This window comes from Brachionichthys hirsutus, unplaced genomic scaffold, assembly GCF_040956055.1.
Source record: "Brachionichthys hirsutus isolate HB-005 unplaced genomic scaffold, CSIRO-AGI_Bhir_v1 contig_1394, whole genome shotgun sequence".
NCBI lineage: Eukaryota > Metazoa > Chordata > Actinopteri > Lophiiformes > Brachionichthyidae > Brachionichthys > Brachionichthys hirsutus.
The window spans coordinates 44,854-68,542 of record NW_027180379.1 but is presented as its reverse complement, the minus strand read 5'-3'; the positions used below and the strand labels follow the sequence as shown (position 1 = coordinate 68,542).

The 23,689-nt window shown below is 38.6% G+C and overlaps 1 protein-coding gene across 1 annotated transcript in view; it reads right to left on the bottom strand.

The window, feature by feature from the left end:
• The window catches only part of thsd7ba (thrombospondin, type I, domain containing 7Ba), a 97,072-nt gene that overhangs the window by 32,694 nt on the left and 40,689 nt on the right, over positions 1-23,689 (bottom strand). The window contains exons 7-12 of the mRNA XM_068757916.1: positions 18,880-19,071; positions 17,846-18,077; positions 11,873-11,988; positions 10,656-10,788; positions 10,120-10,223; positions 2,227-2,418 (exon numbers count right to left, since the gene is read on the bottom strand). Of these exons, the coding sequence (XP_068614017.1) occupies positions 2,227-2,418; positions 10,120-10,223; positions 10,656-10,788; positions 11,873-11,988; positions 17,846-18,077; positions 18,880-19,071 (969 nt within the window). The remainder of the gene's footprint in view (positions 1-2,226; positions 2,419-10,119; positions 10,224-10,655; positions 10,789-11,872; positions 11,989-17,845; positions 18,078-18,879; positions 19,072-23,689) is intronic.

Sequence of the window (23,689 nt, the reverse complement as noted above, 5' to 3'; positions counted from 1 at the left end):
GACCCAAAATGATTTTTTTTTTAAGTGTACTAACAAGCTTAGTCTGACAAATAAAGCCAGTCAAAGCAATTTTCAACGGCTGAGTAACAAATCTGGAGTGGAGATAAACCATTTATCTGCAGTCACATACACACGGACTCTGCTCTATGATCGCTGACGGGAATAATTCAGAAGTCAATGTATGAACCTGCTGCTTGAGAAGGAACCTAAGTACGTCTCAGATCTGCCAATAAAGAAACATGTCGGCATCACTTTACAGATTTATTTTCTTTCCACCTGGGTTAAAATCATTGTTTTTCCGAAAAGAGGAAGATTTTGATTATAAAGGCATCAGTGTAGTTTTGTATTATTTCAATTAAGCATTATCTGATTAATATGATTTCACTATAATTAAAGTAAACAAACTGAAACAGCACTTCATCAGCGCCGTCAGAAGTGATGTTTTAATTGCAACAGTAAGAAATTATGATTCAGTGTTACTTTCAAGATGCTAACAATTTGACAAGGTCTGTAACATATCACAGCAGCATTTTGCACATCTTATTAAGGAGAGAGAGGGAGTAGGGGCGCCCTCTCTCATTCATCCTGCAGCGTGACGGACCTGAACGGCCCTTGCTTGTGAGACGGGAGATGTTGTAGTTCGATTTATTTCAGTTGTCTATATTAAATTAACGATTGCCACTGATCATCGACATGGTGCCGTCACTGGAAAAAAACCCACAGACACGGCAGCAAGAGAGTTTCACTGCTTCATAATAGTCATTAATTGCCCCCTTCGGCTGGCAAGCCTGCACATCCAGTAAAAACCTCCCTGACTACAGAGGAGTCACATGTCTAATTTAAACTGGTTTAGCATTGAGCAACAAGCCAGGGAACATAGCTATAAAATATATGTCACCAGACCAACACGCTGCCTGCACTACAAAAGAAGGAAAAGGGCTCGAATGCATATATCGCAGAATAATGTTTTTTTAACGTCTATAATATATGAGCTGGGTAACTTCATTTTGCACACGTGATTAAAAGGTAAATTCTAAAGAAAAGAGAAAAGAAAGCTGGCAGGCACTGGCCCATTAAAGACTTTCTAACTTGGCTTGCAGTTCTTGGCAAAAGGCAAGAGTAGAAAGACAACTCCCATTTGGTTAAATACGTGGAACGTCTTCAAGCTTTTCCTACGAGCATACGTCCAAGTTGACTTTATTCAACGGAGATATCTACCATGACCTGGATGACCGAGGATCTTCACAGACAGTCTCTCTCTCTAAATTCTCCAGAACTCCAATAGTAACACACAAGAAAGTGTAATACACCCAGGACTCAACCTAGGTGTTGACTGATAGTTCCTACAGTGTAACAATAACAGGACAGCTGTTTTTATACTGGAATATTCACTGCAATCTGATCTATTCCAATCTATTACCTTGCCGGATTTCAGTTTATGAAAATTTTTCTTCCAGGAAATGCAAGCTTGTTAGACCTATATTGCAGTTTAAATATGCAAAATGTACACTTGGAAAGTATGACTTTAGCATTGATATTAGCATGGCTGTGTTTTCTAAGCAGAAGGTAAGCCACCAACATCCTTAACTGCATTTCAAAGCATGGAAAAGTTTGGATTTACTTTCAATGTACATGTCAGTGAATTTTAGGTTTGTAATAACGCTTGTATAAAACTGTTCTAATATAAATTGGTTTTGACTAGTGTGGCTCTGTGAAAACAAGAACACACTATTCCTGCATAAAGCCCACACTAAACTAGGGCTGATTCCATCTGTTGGATTCTAAGAGCATTATAAAAGGATATATGGTATATTTACTACAAACCCCTCCAGCACTGGATCAAATATTTATAAAGACAAATAGAATCCAGCCCAGTCTGCAGCCACAGCATGTTGCACAGACTTTTGCCATGTGCAATGAAATAAGGGATTACAAGATGGGGAGACATTATTTAAGGGACAGTAGAAAGTTTCAGAAGCAGTGAGAGCGTGAGGAAATAGGTTTGTCTAGATCCTGTTGTATAATTCACGGTCAAAAGTGCAATTTACTACATTAATATTTATCAATATACAAACAGACCCAAAACTGAAAAAAACATCAATAGCATTAATTGCAATTTGCTAATTGCTTTGAGAATTGAGATTTCCAAATCACTGTGCCTTTGCTTGAGCTGGGCATTTTCCCAGAGGCAGAGATAAAGGGAAGGGCTTGTCGTCTGCCGTTTACCTGTGAGTGATCGTTTTCGACTGCGAGGGGTGCCACATCCAGAGCAGTCAGAGAACTTGGACCATGCAGTTATAGAGCAGTCATCCTTGCAAGGCACCCGGCACTGTCTGATCTGCGGGGGCAAGGGGCCAGCCCTCAGCAGGCACTCTGTCATATTGGCTGCCTCTCCGCTCTCTTCAACACAACTGATTCCTGCAAACACAGCCCAGAGTGCAACATGAACAATTACATGAACAATGCACATAAGACAGATTGTACGTCATGCAGTAAAGTCATTCAGCAGTAGTATTTTAATTTTTTCCAATTTTCTCCGAGCAATATTTTCACATTCATCCACATGAGTTCTTGTCACGCAGCAGTGGATCAGAGGCTTGGGACTTGGTTTAGAAAGTGGAATGTCACCGGTTCAAGTCCTGACCCAGAAAAAATATGGAGCGTGGACTGGTGGTTGGAGAGGGGGCAGACTACCTCCAGGGCACTAATTCAATCTTCAATAACAACACCTACAAAAGACTTGGGGAAGTAATGATAAATTTAACAAAAAAAAGGGGCACTGCTAATAACACATTAACCTGAATGGTGAATACAATCAGAGCGTTTGTAGCTAATCAGTGATGAATAAACATTATGAACAAGAACTACAAACATGTAATTGGTTACTGATCCACTGCAGTGGAACCTTTAAAAATGAAAAATAAAAATATTGTACTGGAGTTAGATCATCAAATAACATGAGAAAATACAGCCTTAAATGTATTTAAGTAAAAAAAATAACGATACTTATTACTGATTTCAACACAAGAGAAATAAACCCCCCACAACATAACCAGACATACAACATAGCATTTTACTGTGAAAGCTCGCCATCAGAGCGTTAAGTTGTTGCTCTGATTTTTTGTAAAATAAGAAACAAATAAAAAAAAATAAACATGTTACGTGGGGGAGACACTTCCTAAAAATAACTATTGTAATTTTCTTGAAACCAAAGCTTTGCTCTGCAGAAAAGATGATTTGATTTCGGAGCATATCGCTGCATACATTTTCATACTAATGACGGTTCCTTCGACACAACTGTAATTTCTTTACTCTGAGTTATGTAGTTTCTGAAGACATTTGTGTGAAACTTAAACTCTGCTGTGCAGCAGAGTTTGTATTAAGAAAAAACATCAATACTGTGTTTCGTTATGAAATAATCTATAAAGCATTATAGTCTGTTTCATAGTTTTAGACACAGTTATTCTTCTTATTTTGTGTCTCATCATTTGATAAATTGCACTGCTTGGTCTAATAAATGGCTCATCCTTGAAGTCGAGTACACAAAATATCCAAATTTCCATCTCTGGAAGGATATTTAGCCAGTTTGACTTTAACAAAGCATAAAGCAATAAATCATTTTGCTATAGATTGGGCTGGCCACTACATTATTTTAGGGGGGGATTACATTTGATTTGTACCACTTTTGCAGACCGTGAATAGCGAACCAAATATTGTGAATCAAGTTGCACACAGCCAGCACGGCCCTTTGCATGGGGGTTCCAGGGAATAATCATTCTGTGGGTGTAGAGCTCTGGAAGAAGCAGCATAAACAAGACAACCCAGAAAATAGTTACAAAACCAATCTGAGTGAACTAAAATAGTTGTATAGAAATGAAAAGGAAAGGAAAACAAATGTGTCACTGCTAATGCAGGATGAGAAGGGTGGAGGTTTTTTGTTTTTTTTTGTCAGGTGCCACAATTTGAACAGGATTGGTTCATTTTAACTGGAGCTTTCTTGAACATAAAAATAGACATTACAGGAAAAATGCAATCCCGTCCACTGGCCACTCATGTAATCATTGAAGGAAATGTTGCCTCCCCCTAAAGCCTCAATGTCATTGAGGATTCGCTTATATATACAAACACACCTTTAATCGATTTCATCGATTTCTATTTGACTTTTAAATTCTGCCCGCTGACAAAACTGCTCAGTTTCCACATTTCTACAGCGAATGTTGCCGGCTGATGTTTTGCTCACAGCTATAAAAAGGTCTTTTTTTTTCTGCCACATGCTTGTTTTTGTTCAAAACTGACGATATCTAGATGGACCTTCAACAGTGAATAGAATTTTCCCTTTTTGAAAAACACCAGTAAAATAAACAACAACAAATCATTAACAGCCTCTACAATATTGGCCTAATTAGAAACACGGTGGGAATAATTCCACATCCCTGCTGACAAGTAGTTCTGCCCATTTAAGTCCAATAGTCCTCTCTTTTATCAAACCTACTCCACCAGTTACAACCACATTCTGTCATCCGGTTTCTTTTTATTAGCAGAGCCTCACTACGCAAGTACTGGCATTATGATTGTGACATTAGAATTCCTGCCTCCGGTTGCCCAAGCCCATTTGTGTGGCCTTTCACATCACGGTCTCTCGAAAGTTTTGTCACGTATCGTTGCCACCGACTGGGATTGTCTTTAATTATACAGTTACTTAGGAAGGTGAACTTTTATGAGAGCCAGTTGAAAGGGAGAGCTTTGAAAAGGATTATCGCACGTTAGACTTTTAAATAGCAATTGGTCGCTTTTATCAATTTGTACATTTTTATTTTTTATCATCACGTTTAAAACGTGGTTTTTCATCCACACAAAGCGGCTCCCATCGGTTATAATATTTGTGCTAATTCACCTGCAATACATTCATACTGGGTTCTGTTTTCGACCCTTCACAGTGAGGGGGGGGCAACACATCCTGCTGGTTGGCAGAATTTGGACTCATGTGAAAGTATTGGCTCTTTAAATACTACATATTTACCTGTGCTAAAACTGAGCTGTTTCTCATGGGGGAAACGAGCTGCCTTAAACCACCATGTTGACAATTCCACTGTTCCCCTGTTCCCTCAGTTCAAGATTTTGGGTGACATCTTTCATAGTACAGTATGAAGGCCATCCTAACCGCACCGTCACCGTTCACACTCTGATCATGTCCTGATTTGATCATTTTAACTCCATCCTGTCTGGTCTCCCTCCATAAAATACAAATACAAAGGCTGTGTTTCTACCAGACCCCCTTACAGACAGCGTATTGCTCCACTGGCGTCCATTCCGGCACTGATTTCATGATACTGCTTCCTTCTTTTAAGACTCTAAACAATCTGGCATATCTGTGACTCTGATTTCCTTCCCCTCTTTACACCCTCTCACCAACTGAGAGCCTCCTCCGCTATCAACCTCACTGTATACCTATACCTTTCTGAACCACCATAATGCTGACAACCTTCAGCCCTGTTGACACTTACCCCTGAAACTCCATTATAGGAGCGATCGATAATAATAACTCTCTACATACATTTATATCTGGAATGGGTGCAAACAAAGGCAATGGAAAGACATGGGGAACCAATGCACACGTGCACTAATCTCAAAAAAATGGAGCAATGGTGATCCGAACGTGTTCCCATATACTTCTTCTCATCCTTATCTGCTTATAATCATGTGTACCTACACTCACACATTGACTGTGAGATTCAACCCAATTAACACGCGTCACACCCTCACATTTCACGTGTTTTCTTTGTTCATATCAAACTTCTCCTTTTGTGTTTTTGTTTATTCAGCTGAATCACAGCCTATTTATGGATAGTCAGTGAACTCAGTGATCTGCACATATGCCAAACAAAAGCAACAAATAATTGTGATGTGCACTCTGGTGGAGCAGATGCCTTTCAAATAGTTCTGGCAGCTAATATTTACAGATGTCTGTAAACAGCACGCAGTGCAGTATGCTGTGGTTGTGATGTCAGCGCATCAGACTAACTGTGTGGACAAAAAGTGGGTCTGATATATATACAGACACACAAACATATATTATCAATAACTAGTAATACACAAATTATTGCATTATCCAGTATAATTTCTTCTAAGATTTGTGAACTTCAAGTTCTTCACTTTAAACACCAAATTCTCCAATATTTGGCAGATAAGTAAAGGAAGCTAATAATATAAAGCTTATCCACCAAATACAACAATGTCACACTAGATTGTTGACTGCGCTTAGATGCAGCCGGTTAATCATCAAAATATTTCTGATGCTGCACACAAGTCAATGTGATATTCAGACTTTCAGCATCTCTCGCTTTGGGAGTGTTCGTCAATGCGTATCTAGTAGGCATTTTTAAGTTGTCGCATCTGACACAAATGAGTCATTGTTGTCTAATTTATTCATAAGTACAGAATATAACATACTATTGCAATGGAGTTTAAAAAAATGTGCACGTGTCAAAATGCTTTCCAGTCCCATATGTGCTGAAGACCATCCAGACTAGAGGGGCTCAGCTGCTACTTAACTGCTGAGAGCCAGCAAGCTTTAGAGGAGCCAGCTGGGGGGGGGGGGGGGGGGCACAGCCAAACCTTGTGGAGAAATTAACATTTGCAATCACGTTGGCTTCTGCCCTAATCCAGCGCTGTTTACCAGTGAAAGAAGACATCATCATGTCCCAGTGAATCCTATTCTATAACATAGAAGCAGGCTTTCACCTTCTACTCTATATTTCTTTGTAACCCAAGTCACAGCAGTGAAAAGCGGGTGTTGACTAGCCTGACATCATGATGCTGCACAATCTGCATCTTCATTCTGCAAAAAATGTTCTACCACTTTCAATACCTCGATTAGAAATGGAAAATAGCCTACTGCTGAATATTGTGAGTATATGTAGATGGCCCTGAACCATTTTAAAGGTTCTTGATATATTTGCATATCCCCCAGTATAACTTCCTGTAATTAGACTAAACAAAACTGCTGCCACTCTCACAGGTAAAATATTTATGCATAAAAAAATATGTATTTATCTCAGTCTATAAATACAGACTTGATTTCCTTCGTCGTGATAATCGATCCATGTGGCAGCACATCACAATAATGGTCAACCATCATGTTTTTGACATCTGAGTGCCTCGGGCTGGTCATGGGAAAAGGCACATCTAAAATGTGGAAAATAATTTTTCATGCCCCTGAATATCTGCCTACAGGAATATACTAAACATTCAGGAACATTGATCTCACTCTCACATTGTTTCAAGGCAGTACATCAAACTAGGGTCACTGCAGCAGATCAAAGCTAAAATAGTCAGGAACCATTTGTATCCTTATCGTCTTCACTGGGTCAAGACCTGCCTGCTATTCTGACTCGCAGGTCAAAGCTAACTTTTAATGGTATCTGGCATTTTGGAGAAGAGACAATGTGCAGTTTCTACTGTGAGAGGCAGATTGGAGACAACGTGCAGGACGCGCAGCTTTCTTAGCATTTTGAATAGAATGCCTGAATGTGGTAGTGAGGTTATGGTACAAGCAGGCGACACAAAAAGAACATATTTGATTATGATGGTGGAAATCTAAAAACAAGATATGCTAACAAGATCCTGAGGGCCATCGTCCTGCTTTTCATCCATCATCACAGCACGCCACAGCACAGCCTGATATCATGGACCCATATTGCAAGGGCCTGCACACACACCTACTTGAAACAGAAACAATTCCCATTTATTGCATGGCCCTTTTATCAACACACACATCGCACACTGCGCTTGACATGGTGTAGCACGATGTGAATAGCATTTTCCAGTTCCTGCCAATATCCAGCTCTATTTCACAAAGCCTCGAAGATAAGTGAGCCAAGTCAACCGCTAATGCTAATTTTAGCCATTTATTGATTGACCATTTATTGTGACCTGTCCAAAGCTCACTCATCCAATCATCTTGCCAGGTAGATTCATTTTCTTGTAAAAGGACAAGTTGTGACTAAGAAGAGCTGCAAATTGGTGCTTAAACTTTGTGTACGAATCAACAGTATTGTATGTATTTTTTTTGGTCTTTAATATGTTCTTATTAAAAGTTTTAATGCCCATTGCTATTGTTCTATTTTGCTCTAATTGTGCCTCAAATTTGACATTTACATGCCATTTGCACTGAAATGTTAACTCACCCAGTGACTGAAAGGAATCCCTGAATACATTCTTGCTACCAAAAATCTATATTTAAACCTTGTGCATCAACTGACAGCAAATTCCAGGCTAATACTTAAGATATGAAATGTCACAGGTATTTAACAGTCATTTTCTAATCATCATTCACAGAGGAAGCGTTGAAGGTCAATGAAGGTTGCTCTTAAACTGAGAGTACTACAGACACTTCCTCAGTCCTCACGAAAAAGTCATAGAAAGTCACTTGAGAAATGTCAGTCATAATTATACTGCCAGGAAAAAGTGTGCAAACCAGTGAAAACATCACTTGAATCCTGTAAAAAAATTAGAAGATACCATTTTTAGGTGTTTTAGGGACATTTGTTTTCCTCTAAATCACATGCGTCAAACTCAAGGCCTGGGGGCCAAATGTGCCCCCCCTACATATTTTTTTGTGGCCCCCATATGTCGCCAGCTACATATGGGCTCACGATCAGCACTGGACAGCTCCTTAGGTAGTCGGCAATATACGGACCTGTCCAGTGCCGATCCTGAAAGTGACGTCTTTTCCGTGGCATTGACTCGGGGAATGTTCTTTATCTTGCCCACTTCGGTTGATTTGCGCATGTCCATGACAAGACAAGGTGGTGGCTTTTTGGTTTTGCATCAATTATCTTTGTTCCTGCGTGATGATTGCATTTGAATGGAACGTTTCCACATGATTAGATGTGTTAATTTATTCCCATCACAAACTTTGGTTCATACTTATGATTTTTCTCATTTACAGTATGGCTTTATCTCTAACAGTTTTTAAGCTATAACCTTTAAAAAAAGTGATATAAAAACTGAATCTTTTATTTTAATTACTGTGGTGGCTAAAAAGTTTAATAAAAAAAACAATTGCTATTTAACAGCATGTTAAGGAGTAGTTACATTTATTTTACATTAAATGACATTACGTGTAGTTAAATGTTTTACTGTGTTAGGGTTTACATTTGGCCTTTGGAGGGCAAACATAATGCTAATGTGGCCCTTGGAGAAAATGAGTTTGACACCCGTTCTCTAAATGAATCTGAAATCATCCATTGCTTCTTAGCAATGTGGCTGAAATCGCTTTGAGGACTCCACTCTCAGATCAACTCAGAAAGACAGTATGCAGGAATCCACATAATCTAGAAGCATGCTACGAATGGTAATCATTTATGGTTGACACTCACTGGGACACAGTACAAAACCCAAGATATACTGTAACCGTTGTTTCATCAAAGAGGTAATTCTGCTGTGCAGGCATGCTGACAATAATCAGTATCACATTATAATAAGACAAAATGAGAATATGCTTACAATGAAATAAACACAGCTGGAGTGTAGAATGACACCCCAATGGAAACAATAGTAAAAGAAGATAAAACTTTCAACGTACAACATGATTTTGATAAATAACAGATTAAAACCTAGCAATACAAGCGAGTATATCCAGAACACATTCAGCAGTACAGTTGCTCAAATAAAGCTTAAAGCAACTAACTGCAGTATATTTACTCTTAACTGCTTTAGTGTAGCCTGAACATTAAATTTTATTTGTGATATGATTTGTGAAGCAATAATTATGAAAATGTTCATTATGGATGCGAGTTTGAAGCTGTGGAAACACTTTCATTTATGCATTCAGGGGGAATTTTTGTTTTACAGTTTTGATTTTATTATGTTACATTATTAAAGATTGTATACTGTTTTCGTTCACCTTTCAGAAACAGAAAAGGTTCATCTTGTTATTCGTGTTAGACAAATTTAGTTTTCTACCACTTTCTTGATCAAGGAGCCATTCTGAGTCTGCTCGGTAGGTCTCATTAGGTAAGGATAAAAAATAAATGGAAGAGGAAAGCTTAAGGTGTCAGGTGGTGGCAGCTGACATGTGTACAGCATTAAATATGTCAAAAGAAAGAAAACACTTGCCTCTTGTTTCTACCCCATTCCCACACTGCTCCCCTGGTCCAGATAATCCACGTCGCACAGAATCAGGAACCAGAATACAGATGTGCCACTTGTGTGTCCTCCACCTACAACACAGTTTATAGTTAAATCTTCATTTGCACAGCAGACAATATATATAAATGTGTGTGCGGGTGTTTTTTCTTTGTTTTGTAATTGCCGATCTTGACCAAAGGCAAAATCCAATGTGCAGCCGTTATTTATGCAAGAAAAGGGATTTGGGTAATCTTCAGATTCACAGCACATACGATTTATACATTATTCAAAGTATATAATATATATATATATATATATATATATATATATTTTGGTTAGTTTAGTGAACAAAGTTGGGAAGAAAAAGCTTTTACAGCAGAAGTTATTCTCCTTTAATAAGCCTTAATAATTAAGCGATTGTAAGCAATTCAAAACTATTTCCTTCACAGGCTGTGCTAATGTACTGTAGATGAACAAGGATTATGTATCCTGGGAAGAAGACAGTGTAATAATTGATGTCTTACCTATACACTGGACATACAGGAAGCGTTTCACACTCTCTTTCTTCATACAGCGTGTCAGGACACTCTTGACCTCCATTTGAGGACCGCTGAATGATGATCCTATACCGAGACTGTGTGACAGCAGTCGTATTATCTGTTGAACATGAAGCACAACCATCAGAAGAAAGCAGCACTAAGTAAACACAGTTTGTTGCACAGTGTCATTTCCTATATGTCTGCTGTGTCAACGTTCATCCAAGTGAAAGCAGTTTGCCCTTGAAGCTGTGGCGTCTTCCACTTCGCTGCAGACTGCCTTTGGACTCACAACACTGCAACGGTTTCATTTGGCTCCTGCTCCAAGGCTCATTACACAACACTAATTACTGAACATTGAAAATGCTGCAATTAAGAAAGTGATTGCATCATCAGTGGACCCAATGGACTAGAGCATATTTACAGACATGAGATGCCTGCTCAATTCTTTTTAAAACAATTACATACTTTTTGATTTCCAAGATACTTACAGTACACACATTGAAACCCATTAAATGCCCCATCTTCATCGTGATGTGTCAGCTGAATGTTACGGACGGTTAACACTCTCATTTACACTTAAACGTCATCATTGAATACACCAGAGACACCAAGGGAGAGAGCACATTTGGTTGGCAACATTTTAAAGCTAGAGTCCCTGGTGGCAATGTTATCCCTTATGAGGTTTTTCTCTCATATTCCTCATGTCTTGATATTTTAACTGTAAGCTGTACTATCTTTTGGATATAGATTTACATATGCCAAATTAAAAGTATAGCTTTTTTTAAATTTCATGTAATGCCATAATATAATGTAGTAAAGGTAAGGTAAGGTAAGGTTACTTTATTTGTACCCGAAGGTAGAATTGGTTTACAGCAGTTACACTTCAACTGTAGTCTGCTGCTGGTTGCAGCGTGCGCATCCGCCCGGGCAATGTGGGTGAAGTGTCTTGTTTCCATGAGAGAGACACTCACAACAATATCGTGATTTATTTTTCTCAAGTTTTAATTGTCACGTTTTTATTTCACCACGCCACGGAGTCAATTCATGGTTATTGCTGTGTAATTCTATTAAATATTGCCATTGATATTTAGTACCACCACTCAAGCATAGTTAGTCAGTAAACTTGAATTATCACATTTGACATACAGTATTTGTGCCTTTAGAAGAATATTTCATGGAAAGTTCACATTCTTAAGAGCTACCTGGTATGCAAGTTGAAGGGCAAGCTGTCCATTCACTGAAGGGTGTCACAATGCAGTCGTTCTTGCAAGGAAGCAAACAGGGCTGAACTGTTTCTGGACGAGCAAGATCTGAACACCTAAAACAGAGACAAACCATGGTCTGAAATTCTCTTCAACCCGAGGGCGACGAATGATACATTTCCACTGTCTTGCTGGTAACAGAAGAGTGCAGTGAAACAGCTGGCCTGTCCTTGACATCACACATCTCCCGACAGGAAAAACAACAATGACAACATCAACAAAAATAAATATTATATGCCCGCTTGCCTGCAAGCTCAAACAAAATGTGGACAAATGTCAAAAATTCCAGATTTGTCACACATTGTGTTTCATTGTGGGGTAAAAAAAATATATAGTCATATTACAATAAAAGAGAGACACTCCCAGTATTCATGCGCAAAAGGTTCTTGTATGTCATCTATCATGAGAAAAGGGATGTCTTAGAGTCGGCTGTGCAGAGCCAAAATAATTAATCAGAGCATTTTACCCTTTTTTAATCATCCAACAACCTACTTTTCATCATTAATAAGATGAAAATTAAGTTAGGTTTAAATTATCTGAGAAAATGACAACACACTACCACGCCATTACCGTAAGAAAGACGAGGCGAGAGCCTAAACGCTGAGGGCATTAAATGTGTGATGTGACGAAAGATACATTTGCACTGTCTGTCGTCACATTTATTGAATAAAGATATGCAGCATGAATTTCAGGTTTCAACCAAAACCAGTAAAAAGGGAAATGCAACATATGCATATGTAAATATATGTAAGTATTATCAAAAAACAGAGGCTTTACAAATATATACATTAAATATAACAACGAAAAACAAAAATACGTGCCGTACAAAACACTTGCTGTACAGCTGAAAGATAGTGGCACGAACTAAAAGATGAAGATGGAAATTGAGAGTTTAAGATATTTAAGATGTTATTTTCATTTGGACTCAGCAGAATCAACAAGAATTGGAATGGTCGCGGAACAGTGTGGGTAGGATGGTTTGGATGGTTTGGAGACAAATTGAGGGAGACAAAATTGAGATGGTTTGGAAGAGGGAATGAGGAATATATATTGAGAGAAGGATGATTAGGATGGAGCTGCCAGGCAAGAGAAGAAGAAGGCCAAAGAGGAGGTTTATGGAAGTGGTGTTGGAGGACATGCAGGCGACAGAGAAAGGTTGAAATGGAAATTAATGATCTGCTGTGGTGACCCCTAACCGGAACAATCACAGACCTACAGAAACAAGCAAACAACACATAACCACCTCACACATCTATTCCAACGCTTGTTAGTGGAGGTAATAAATGAAAAGAGACAATAAGTGAATTACAACTATGTAGAGGAATAGTTTAATATGTATGCATTTGAATATAGCTGCTAACACAAATTCCTCATGTTAAAATATGTATTTAACAAACTGATTAGCGGAAACATCACAGTATGGGATGTTCATTATTTAATTTAGCCTGAATCTCATCAGCTTCTCTTCAGCTGCTCTTGTTGGAGCCACTAATGTCATTGCACACCTTGTTAGGACAGACATAGACCTTTAAATAAGCATGAAATAAATCCTAATTTGATTGCATATGCAGTAAACAACTGATAATTGTCGTGCTGGTCATTCTCAATCTGTAAAGTTTGCAAATTAGCATGTTCCTTTGTGTGAAAATATTTTGCATGCTTTATTCTTTTCCCCCCAAAAAGGGAGGCAGTTCAGCAATTGATGGAAGACTCGTGTTTGCCCTCAAATAAAATAACAACAATTCCAGGCCTTATGCTTCTTGAACATCTAACGAGGTAAATACATTTCTTTCTTTTTCTAATCCAGCATGTTAGCATTAGGTATAAATTTCAATCCACATTAAATTTGCTGTTATATAACATTAAAGAGTTACATAAAAATAATGTTGCAATTTTTTCAGTCTTTATAGTAATACAGTACACAAAAACGGTGAGCCCCTTTTTTGTTTGCTATGGTGATAGCTCAACAGATGAGGTGAGAGAGGAAGCTCCTTGGAATATGATGTTTGCAGATGACATTGTGATCTGCAGTGAGAGCAGGTAGAGGATAATTTAGAGAAGTGGAGGTCTGCTTTAGAAAAGAGAGGAATGAAGGTGAGCAGGAGTAAAACAGATTATATGTGTGTAAATGAGAAGGTCCTACAAGGAACAGTGAGGTTACAAGGGATAGACATAAAGAAGGTAGAGGACTTCAAGTACCGAGGGTCAACAGAGCAGAGTGATGGAGAGAATGTGGAAAGGAAGTGAAGAATCATGTGCGGACAGGCTGGAACGGGTGGAGGAAAATATCAGGTGTGCTCTGTGATAGGAGAGTGTCAGCGAGGATGGAGGGAAAGGTCTACAAGACATTGGTGAGGCCAGCCATGATGGACGGCTTAGAGACAGTGGCTCTGAGGAAAAGACAGGAGGCGGAGCTAGTGGTGGAGATGAAGATGCTGAGGTTCTCCTTTGGAGTTGGTTGGATAGGATTAGAAATGAGAGAAAAAGTTGGACAGTGAAGGTTAGACGTTTTGGAGATAAGATGGGAGAGGTCGGCGGTTTGATTCCCGGCTCCGGCGCATGTGTCCGTTGTCACCCACATTGCCTGTGTGAATGTTGTGAGCGAGTGAATGTTGGTGGTGGTCAGGAGGGCCGATGGTGCAAATTGGCAGCCTCGCTCCTGTCAGTCTTACCACCACCAGGTATGGTGTAAATGAATGTGAAGCGTCTTTGAGTGCCTAGAACAGCGCTATATAAAAATCAAGCATTATTATTATTATTATAAGATCAGCGAGACCAGACTTCGATGGTTTGGACAAGTCCAGAGGAGAGACAGGGACTATATCGGTAGAAGGATGCTGAGGATTGGACTGCCTGGGAACAGGGCCAGAGGTCGACCCAGGAGAAGATACATGGACGTAGTGGGGGAGGACATGAGAGAGGACGATGCAAAGGACAGGGTGAAGTTGGGTGATTTGCTGTGGCGACCCCTCACAGGACAATCTGAAAGTACAGCAGTAGATAGTAGTATACTTAAAATGGATTACAACCACCACTTAAATGTAGGAGCAGCTTATTTAAAATAACAACTAGGTGGGTGCATGTATCTTGTAACAATGTACAAAACAGTTGCAGACTGTTGTTGTTATCAAGGAGACTGAATGTTCCAATAATAAATCAATCAAAGTCCACCGCACAGCTACTAATTAAACCTGCAAAAAGTGAGGCTATACAAATTGTTTACCAATGAATCATTCCTGCCACACCAAGGACACAATTATCAGGTCTTAAAGAGCACTTCACAGAGTTTTACCAATTTCTTTGTTTTAAAATAGAAAATAATCCTGTTTTTTCTCTCTGCTACACATCTTTTAGAACACATTTATAATGCACCCTTTGGCTGCGTTGCATTTTGTTTGTTGTACAACCTTGAAGTGGTGCAGATTAATGCAGCTAAGTAAAATCTAATAAGTCTGCACTTTGATGTCTTTATCAACAAGAAGACAAACCCCTTCCTTAACACACACATGAATGGCCATGCACACACATAATTTTAACACTTTTTAAATAGCGAGTGGCTTCCTTTGCTAAATAAGCTGATCCAGGTCTCAGTAGAGACCCAGCATGGGGCCACATTCCAGCAACTGCAGAAAGCCAGCACAAACAGGAATGAGATCAAAGTATGCCAAAGGATAAGGATTCATAAAACCCATCCTCCCCTTGCTTGATCCCCTCTCTCTCCCTTCTTTGCAGTGATGGATGCTAGAGGGCATGGCAACGCAACAGAGCAGCTAGGTGAAAACTGCCTACTTTGCCCAGAATGAAGGGATCAGGCTCACAGTCTAGGCCACGGTGTTCAGCTGTAATATGGTTAGAAACATTAATTGTCTTTCACATGTTGGTGATTATCTCTTCAAAATACAGCTACTGTAATTAAATGAACCTTACACTGGTGTATTTATCTGCTGTTACAACCCTCAGAATAAAGTTGATACCAACATCAATAAAATCTGCCATTAATTTTCCCTACAGAAGAAAAAAATCAGTATTTGTAAATTTCAAAATAAAATAAAATAAATTACCACACATGAAAGTGTCATATATTTTATTCAATTTAGTGTGTTGTTGTTCTGTCACAATTTACGAATGTATGTATTTGTATAAGTATAAACTTACGCTTATATTACTTGGAAGGAACACACTTGGTATTTTTGCAGACTTTCTGACTGAAGATTTCTACTATTTAATATAAAAATATTAAATACAGTCCCTGTAGGGGTATTGAGCAATCTTATTTACAGTTCTTATTACAGTGTGTTAAAATAAATAATCCCCCACATAATACACAATACACATATTTTGCACTCTTATTGACATTTATTTTGTTTATGAATAAATAATGTATCTTCTTAAGTGATGAAAGTAACTGTAAATTCAATTTGCAATTTTTCTTGAGGGCTCTGTACTGACACCAGGAAAAACCTAGTGACCTTTCATTGAGCCAATGTCTGTCTAGGAGACAGAGGTCTGTTTTCCCGGCTGCACATGTGGACTCTTGTGGATGTTTTCTGAGTTAAATGACCTTTCTCAAGTAGCTTAGCAACAAAAACTTTCAGGTATCTGCCAATCAGATGGTGGCAGTTAAGAAAAAACAAAGGAATATCTTATAGATTAAACATGTCTTTTGGTAAAATGAGTTAAAGCTAAGGAAATAGCTTTAACTATTAGTAAAGGATATATGTTACTTATAATATAATAATCTATGCCATTCTGGAAAGACAGTCAAACCCTGACTATGTCTTTGCCAGTGTTGAGAGACAGTAAGTTGTTATTGATGGTTTTGCCACTGCTACATATGAATAGCAAAGAAGGGATTTAATTTACAGGATACAGCACCGGAAAGATCTGCTGGTGGATCACGGGTGGCAGCGTTCCTTAAAGCCTCTGTGTTGGGAGATAGGACATCCATATGGAAAAAAAACCCTCTCCATAATCCATTTTATGGCACTGTCAATAATGTATTGAGGTAAAGAAGGGTAAACTTCTTGAATTATTTACAAATCTATCTTCCTACTGTGTGTTATAACATCATTACAGTGACAGCACATAAGCGCTGCGCAGCGTTTGGCGTCGCATTGCTGGAACGGCAGTCGATAATGGAGGAGCATAAGCAAAATGAATTTCAAGCTTATACAGAGGAAGATCCTCGGCACCGGCAGAATGCACAAAAGAAGAGCTCAATTTACAAAACCCTGGAGATGTATTTTCACAATGCTTCAAGTCCTTTGGGTCATTTGTCACTAAGTAAAAGCATACACTCTGTGTTTTAAAATGAGATCCTGTTGGAATCTTAAAACATTAAGTTTGTTTTTTTGTGAGAGAAACACGATCACCTCTGAATTCCTCTGCATATTTTACAACACTCTTTCTTCTTCAGCACCATAATTTTCTGTTTTGTTTCTCTTGGGAACTATTTTGCCCTTCCGGTGTCTAGAACTAAGCATAGCGGGAATGTCAGAGAGTTATAAAACAGTAAAAAAAAATGATGCTTCAAAGCGCCTTTCACTTATTAGCATAATGACTCAAGAGTCGACATTTTGTGGCATGAGATACAATTCTTCCCATTAAACATTTAGAATAGGTAAAAAACCATTTATTCTATTTATGATCAAATGCTTTGTTACACAGACTTTGGAGAAACACCTTCCCAAACTAAATATGGTAGATGTGGTTTTACCGTATATTAATAAACAAAATGACTCAAAGCTTTCGCCTTTGGGTACCATTGAGAAAAATAATTTCATTGCCATATGAAAAGAGCTGTCAAGGGGAAAAAAAACGAATATGTATAATACTGATATTGAGTAATTTTTATATTGTCTAATTATAAATTGGAAATACCATAATTAAGATAACCCTGGTCAGAGCACCTACCTTTTATTGATGACGGGGCCTGTATTCATCTTGGTGCAGATCACTTTGCGGATCTGAAATCCCGTTGCACAGGGGGCGGTCCCGTTCAAGAAGCTGGATCCACTGAGATCCATTAAGGCATCCTCGATGCACGGACCCCAGGCTGAGGCTTCCCAGTAGAGGACCATACATGAGTGGTCATTACAGACTCTCCATTCCTCCAGGGCTGCCGCAGCTGGACACTGCTTACCTTCTGGCGTGCAACACACAGGAAGCAACAGAGGGAAAGACAGCCTTTTGATGTGTTTGAGTGAGCACTAGTCCAGCAAAACAAGGCTGTTTTGCAGGGTGCATGTTATTTGCACAAATGTAAACTCAATTTGACCTTCAGTACTAGCTGCAGTTTGTTGCTGGAAGTCATGATACTGTTCCTGCCCATGCACCGGCTGCTTTGCAGAAGCACAAGCGTTTGTTGAAGTTAGCAGAATGGAATTTAAATTTGTTGTCATTGCAAAGGAAAAGTCACAATGAGGTCACAGTCAATGAATTAAGAGCAAAACACAGCCCACTGCCATGCCGTGACAATCAATATTGGCCCATAGAGCCTGAATCCTGGCTGTCATATATCCGGGCGTTATTTGTATTCATACATTATGTTATTTTCTACATGTAACCTCCATGGCATGATGCCACAGTCCAAACTGGAGACCGCTCAAGCCTGACAGAGATATTAACACACTTTTATTCTAAAGGAGGGGAAAACAACATCATGAATTAATCTGTGGTATTTAATGTCGGTAATGAGGTGATGGATCTAAAATTAATATGCAATATTACTAATATTATGTGACTTTTGATGGACATAAATAGAAGCATCGGGAGGAAAATCTCAATTGTAAAGTCCAGTAAAATTTACATTTGTAAAAACGAGAGTATTTGTTAATATAAAATTAAAGACTGTTGCCATCTTTCAGAATGTCTCTTCTTTCATAGATATCAAGACAAAAAAAAGGTCATTAACATAGAGTGAAAAGTCAGAGAGAACCCTGCCTTACCTTTCCCTGGGAGGGCGAGCACTGCTCGAGTTCGGCTCTGCCGGCCTTCTGCACTCTTGGTGGCACAGCTGTGTGAGCAGGTTGACCAGGAAGACCAAGAACCGACCACACAGTCTGCTGAACAGGCCACCTCGCAGGTTACTTCTGTGGGGGGAGCAATGCCTTCACAGAGCGCTCCAGCCACATCTTTTTCTGAGAATGACAATTTTGGATACAGAAACTGAAAATGAGACAACAGCTGACGGATTGAAAATAACTAAGTCCTCATTCGACACCAACCGGATATTTAGGCTGACAGTCTTTGCACTACAATGGTTCGAGTGACCCAATTTTTCTCCCATGTGGCACAGATCTACTAAGAATTACGAATGTGTAAGAAAGACATAAGAATGTGGAATCAAAGCTCAGAATCAAGCATCTATCATATGTGGAATAAATCAGATATGAATCAGTTCTGTGCATCATCTAATTGAACAGACTGGATTTTCCCTGTCAATGCATGTCATACATTATTGAAAATGCATGTGCACAGACTGCAATAAGGGCGGTCCTCTTTCTTCCTTGCCTTAAAATTCAACCAATATTTTTACATCTCTGATAATGTTTTAGAGAGCAGTAGTTATAGTAAAGGATAATTAGAATTGAGTATCTAGACCCGTAGTATAATGACAGCATTACACAACCTTGTGCAACAAAAATTGGGGCTGCATACAAATCCCAACCCATAGGAAAAATGCATGACATTTCAGGGGTATCTAAGAACTGCAGATGAAGTCTAACATTATACTAGGAACGCCAAGCAGCTCATTCCCCTCCTAATTGGATTTACACATGGTGATCTGGATCATCATTAAAAGTTTCTAAATTGTTCTTGGTATCTTTATACACCAATCATGAAAAGTAAAAGTGAATCGGAGTTGATGCGTATTTTTAACAGATTTTTGGATCTGTAAATGGGGTTTTCAATGTTAAAATGTAATATTTTGTACTGACTCCATTCTGGATCAGATCCCAATGTAATTTAGTGGTAAGATAGAGGTCCCCATCCTACATGAGTGTGTCAAATTCCATCGGTCAATAACGAACCGAGATATTGAGGAACAAATTTTGAAGCTCCATTGACTGCAATGTTAACGGAAATTTCAAAGTAATCCATAATCCACGATCGCTTCACTCCATAATCCACATAATCCATAATCACCACAATTTTATCATCCTTTAACATTCCCAACAGATTTCCCGAAAATGTCATCAAAATTCGTGTTCATGTGCATGAAGACAGATTGCCAATGATGCACATCCACAAACAGCCTCCAGAAAGAGAGCAGCTTCATATTCCGATCACATTGGAAGAAAGAGTAAAAGCATTTCTGACTTTTCCTTCAAGGATAGCGAGGGAGGAGAGCAGCATGACCCTGTTCAGCTGTCCTCATAGATCATGATTGGATCAAAACGCTGGTGCATGTTAATGTCAGGTGCAAACTAGATGCAATCTGAGTAGGAACACATTTCTGGAGGAGATATTTAAAAGAACTCTGTGGTTCTCAGAATGTGTAGAATAATGATGTTTTTTATAATGATGTTCAATAAAAAAAGAATTTAATTTAATACATTCTCAAAGGTAGTCAAATGCAAAATGTTTTTGATACTTTGGGGGAAGCAAAGATTCTTAATGAAAAATTCATTGAATTTTGCAGGCATCCTTAGTTGTCCTTCCTTCGTAGTTGCTGCTCAACACAAATATAATTTCATTTTGTCATCCCATTGTTTTTCTCAGCCTGTCGTCTTGCAGTCAAGTAATGAAATATTCATCAGAGCTCTCAGTTAACTCTTCTTTTATAAGAGAAATAGATAATCTCTTCTTTTTACTGTTCTTTCATTCTAATGACTCTTTAACCATGTGATTAAACAAATTAAAATAAACAGTCTCATGAATGTTAATTTCTGTATAACACCCTTATTAAAACCTCTTTTTTATTTCATGTTGGAGTTGATAGAGGCCCATGCTTTTTTCTGGGTCTCTTTGTCCATGAAATAGTTAACAGGGATGCAACACTCATTTCTAAACAGTGCCAGCGGCAGCCAGAGGCTTGTTCTTTTTGGATATACGCTTATGGACAGTATCATTAAGTTGCTCGAACTCTCCATCATTCACTCCATCGCGGAATATGGCTGTTGTACACCAACAACTCCGGGGCAGGTTTGCCATCAATTTGTCTTTTTGTTTTCTTTTCAAGCAGATATCCTCAATGCAGGGGAGGCGAGTAGAGAGAGCAAATGTAGACATCGCCTCATCAGACAGATGTGAAAGACTCCCTTGGGAAGTTTGAAAACCTTCAGTCCATAAAATGAACGCATCAGGGATCTCCTGCCATCAAAGTGCATACAGCCGTGTGGCACAGGCGAGGCGCTCAGCTGCTGGAATAGCAATGGATACGGCGTGGTGTTAGCAGCATAAGATGAAAAGCCAGCCATCCCCAAGCATTTTGCACTGATACTTTTCCATGCTCAGTATTGAAAACACTCCTGCCATATGGGACATGTGAATTATATATTGCATGGTTAATGATGAGAGTATAGTACAATGATTTATTTTATTTTAAGTTAATCACCTTTGGGAAACAAGGAATATTCTTTTTAATTATCTCCAGATTTGCATTTTTCATTTAAATTATTTAGTTTGAAGAACCCTTAGTTGTCTATATAAAATCAACTCTTTCCTGAATTTGGTTGTTGTTGGTGTTTTATTGCTACTATAGTTCATATGAGGTCTTTAGTAGCAATAAAACACCAACAACAACCAAATTCAGGAAAGAGTTGATTTTATATAGACAACTGAAAAGGTCCTGCATTGTAGGTTTATGAACAAGGATGTTCAAATTATCTCAAAAATGCTTAGTTCATATGAGGTCTTAGCATTTTTGAGATAATTTGAACATTCTTGTTGGCATTAAAATTGTTGTATTGTATAAAATATGATCATTTTTGTTCATGCATTTCTTTAATCTTTACAAAAGTCCATTGTTTTTTTGTGTAGGAAGCATTAATATTGAACATAATTGTTTTGAACCGGTGGGGCAACTGCACACGGTGGGAAATACATTGTCTTTGTGTGCCGTGTCTTCCGCCCAAGTAATTATTGCTTCAGGCGTCTGTACTTCATAGAAATGTGCATAAAAGGAAATGTTATGCGTTGCTTTTTCTGTGAGGCGACCTCTGTGACCCATATGCAGAGAGACAGACAATGATATCGTTATATAGCGCCTGTGTAAATGCTGGAGAAAAGAGACCAATTTTGTCCTTGTAATGCAAACCTGCTCAGTAATATACAGTAAGCTAAAGCTTATAAACTTTACATTGATATAAAAACTTAGGTATATCTAAAGTTAAGGATACATTATTTACTTTGTTTAGCTTCGCAGGAATGCCCCGAGTGCAACAATTACAGTAGATGCTGAAAAGGTCCTACATCGTAGGTTTGTGAACTTTCTTTCTTTCCTTATAAAGTATTGTGGTTTTGATTGTATAAATAGCACAACCAGTGTAGGAAGTGGAGCCTAATTAGATTACATTTATACACAGTATGGAAATCAGTCATGTTCCAACAGTTCTGCTGAAAATCACAAAGGACTGAGGAACATTTTAGCAGACAAAAAAACAAGAAAACACTCTGACAGCTTTGCCAGTCTTGAAATGCTATGATGGCATGATGGTCACACACATGTGCGTGTGTGTGTGTGTGTGTGTGAGACTGCATGATGGGGTTTCTGTAAATAGATGCTTGCCCTGGGGGTACGCTTGCATTATTAAAAAAGGGCTCTGTTGTTGAAGCTTTTACACAGACATAATATCCCAGCCTGCTGAATACAATTTTAAAGTTTTTTTTTTTTTCTATTCTCCTCAATTAATCCTCTTCATTGCAATTATTCAAGTAGCTAAAACTAAACTGCGAGTAAAAAAAATAATCGCATCAACTATGTTCAGGCTGCATTTAAGACAAAGCTGGCAGGCAAGCACAACAATATTAGAGCTCACTGTGAATATCAAAAATGGGCTCAGGCAAACCAACCGCGATCAATAAATAATGTTCTTGATGCATCAAATTATTATGGCAATCACACAGGGCTGCTTTACAGAGTTCATCACCACCTGAATGTTTATAAATGTAGCAGAAACAGTTCAGACCAGCAGCCATAATGCTGATTTATCATTTTCTGGTTTGGGAAGTTTTGCCCGCATGCATCTCAAAGGGGTTAAAGATGTCAGGTCTCCTCAGTCACATGTCCTCCTGGTGTGTTGTGTCGTTGTTCGATGGGTCAGAAAAGGAAGCTGACGAGTGTAGAGCGAATGGTTGCTGTGCAGTTCGTGGGAGAGGATGGAACGCGAGATCTACAAAGTTAAAGGGTTTAAAAACTAAAGGCTTTGGTCTCTGCATGAATGCTGCATGATTTAACAGGAGGAGGATTTTTTAATTGGACAGAACAACCCTAATCTGTCGCCACAGGATCTGCCTGACTGACTACGCAGTTGGATCAACAAAAATAACAATAAAAAAAAACGTACAGTCTTATTCTCAGAACTCTGCATGGAAAGCAAAGCTGAATCTCACACTATCAAGGTTGTTTCTTCATAAACTCGAATTATTTTTGGAAAAGAAAAAATATTCATATTAATAAATAATTTTAATGGTAAAATTGGTAATTTAAAAGTTTGTTTGGACATTCACATTAATGCGGCTCATGGTAATCCTTGAACATTGAATATAAAATACTCAGTCAGACCCATTACCTAAAAATGGTTCACCTGATGA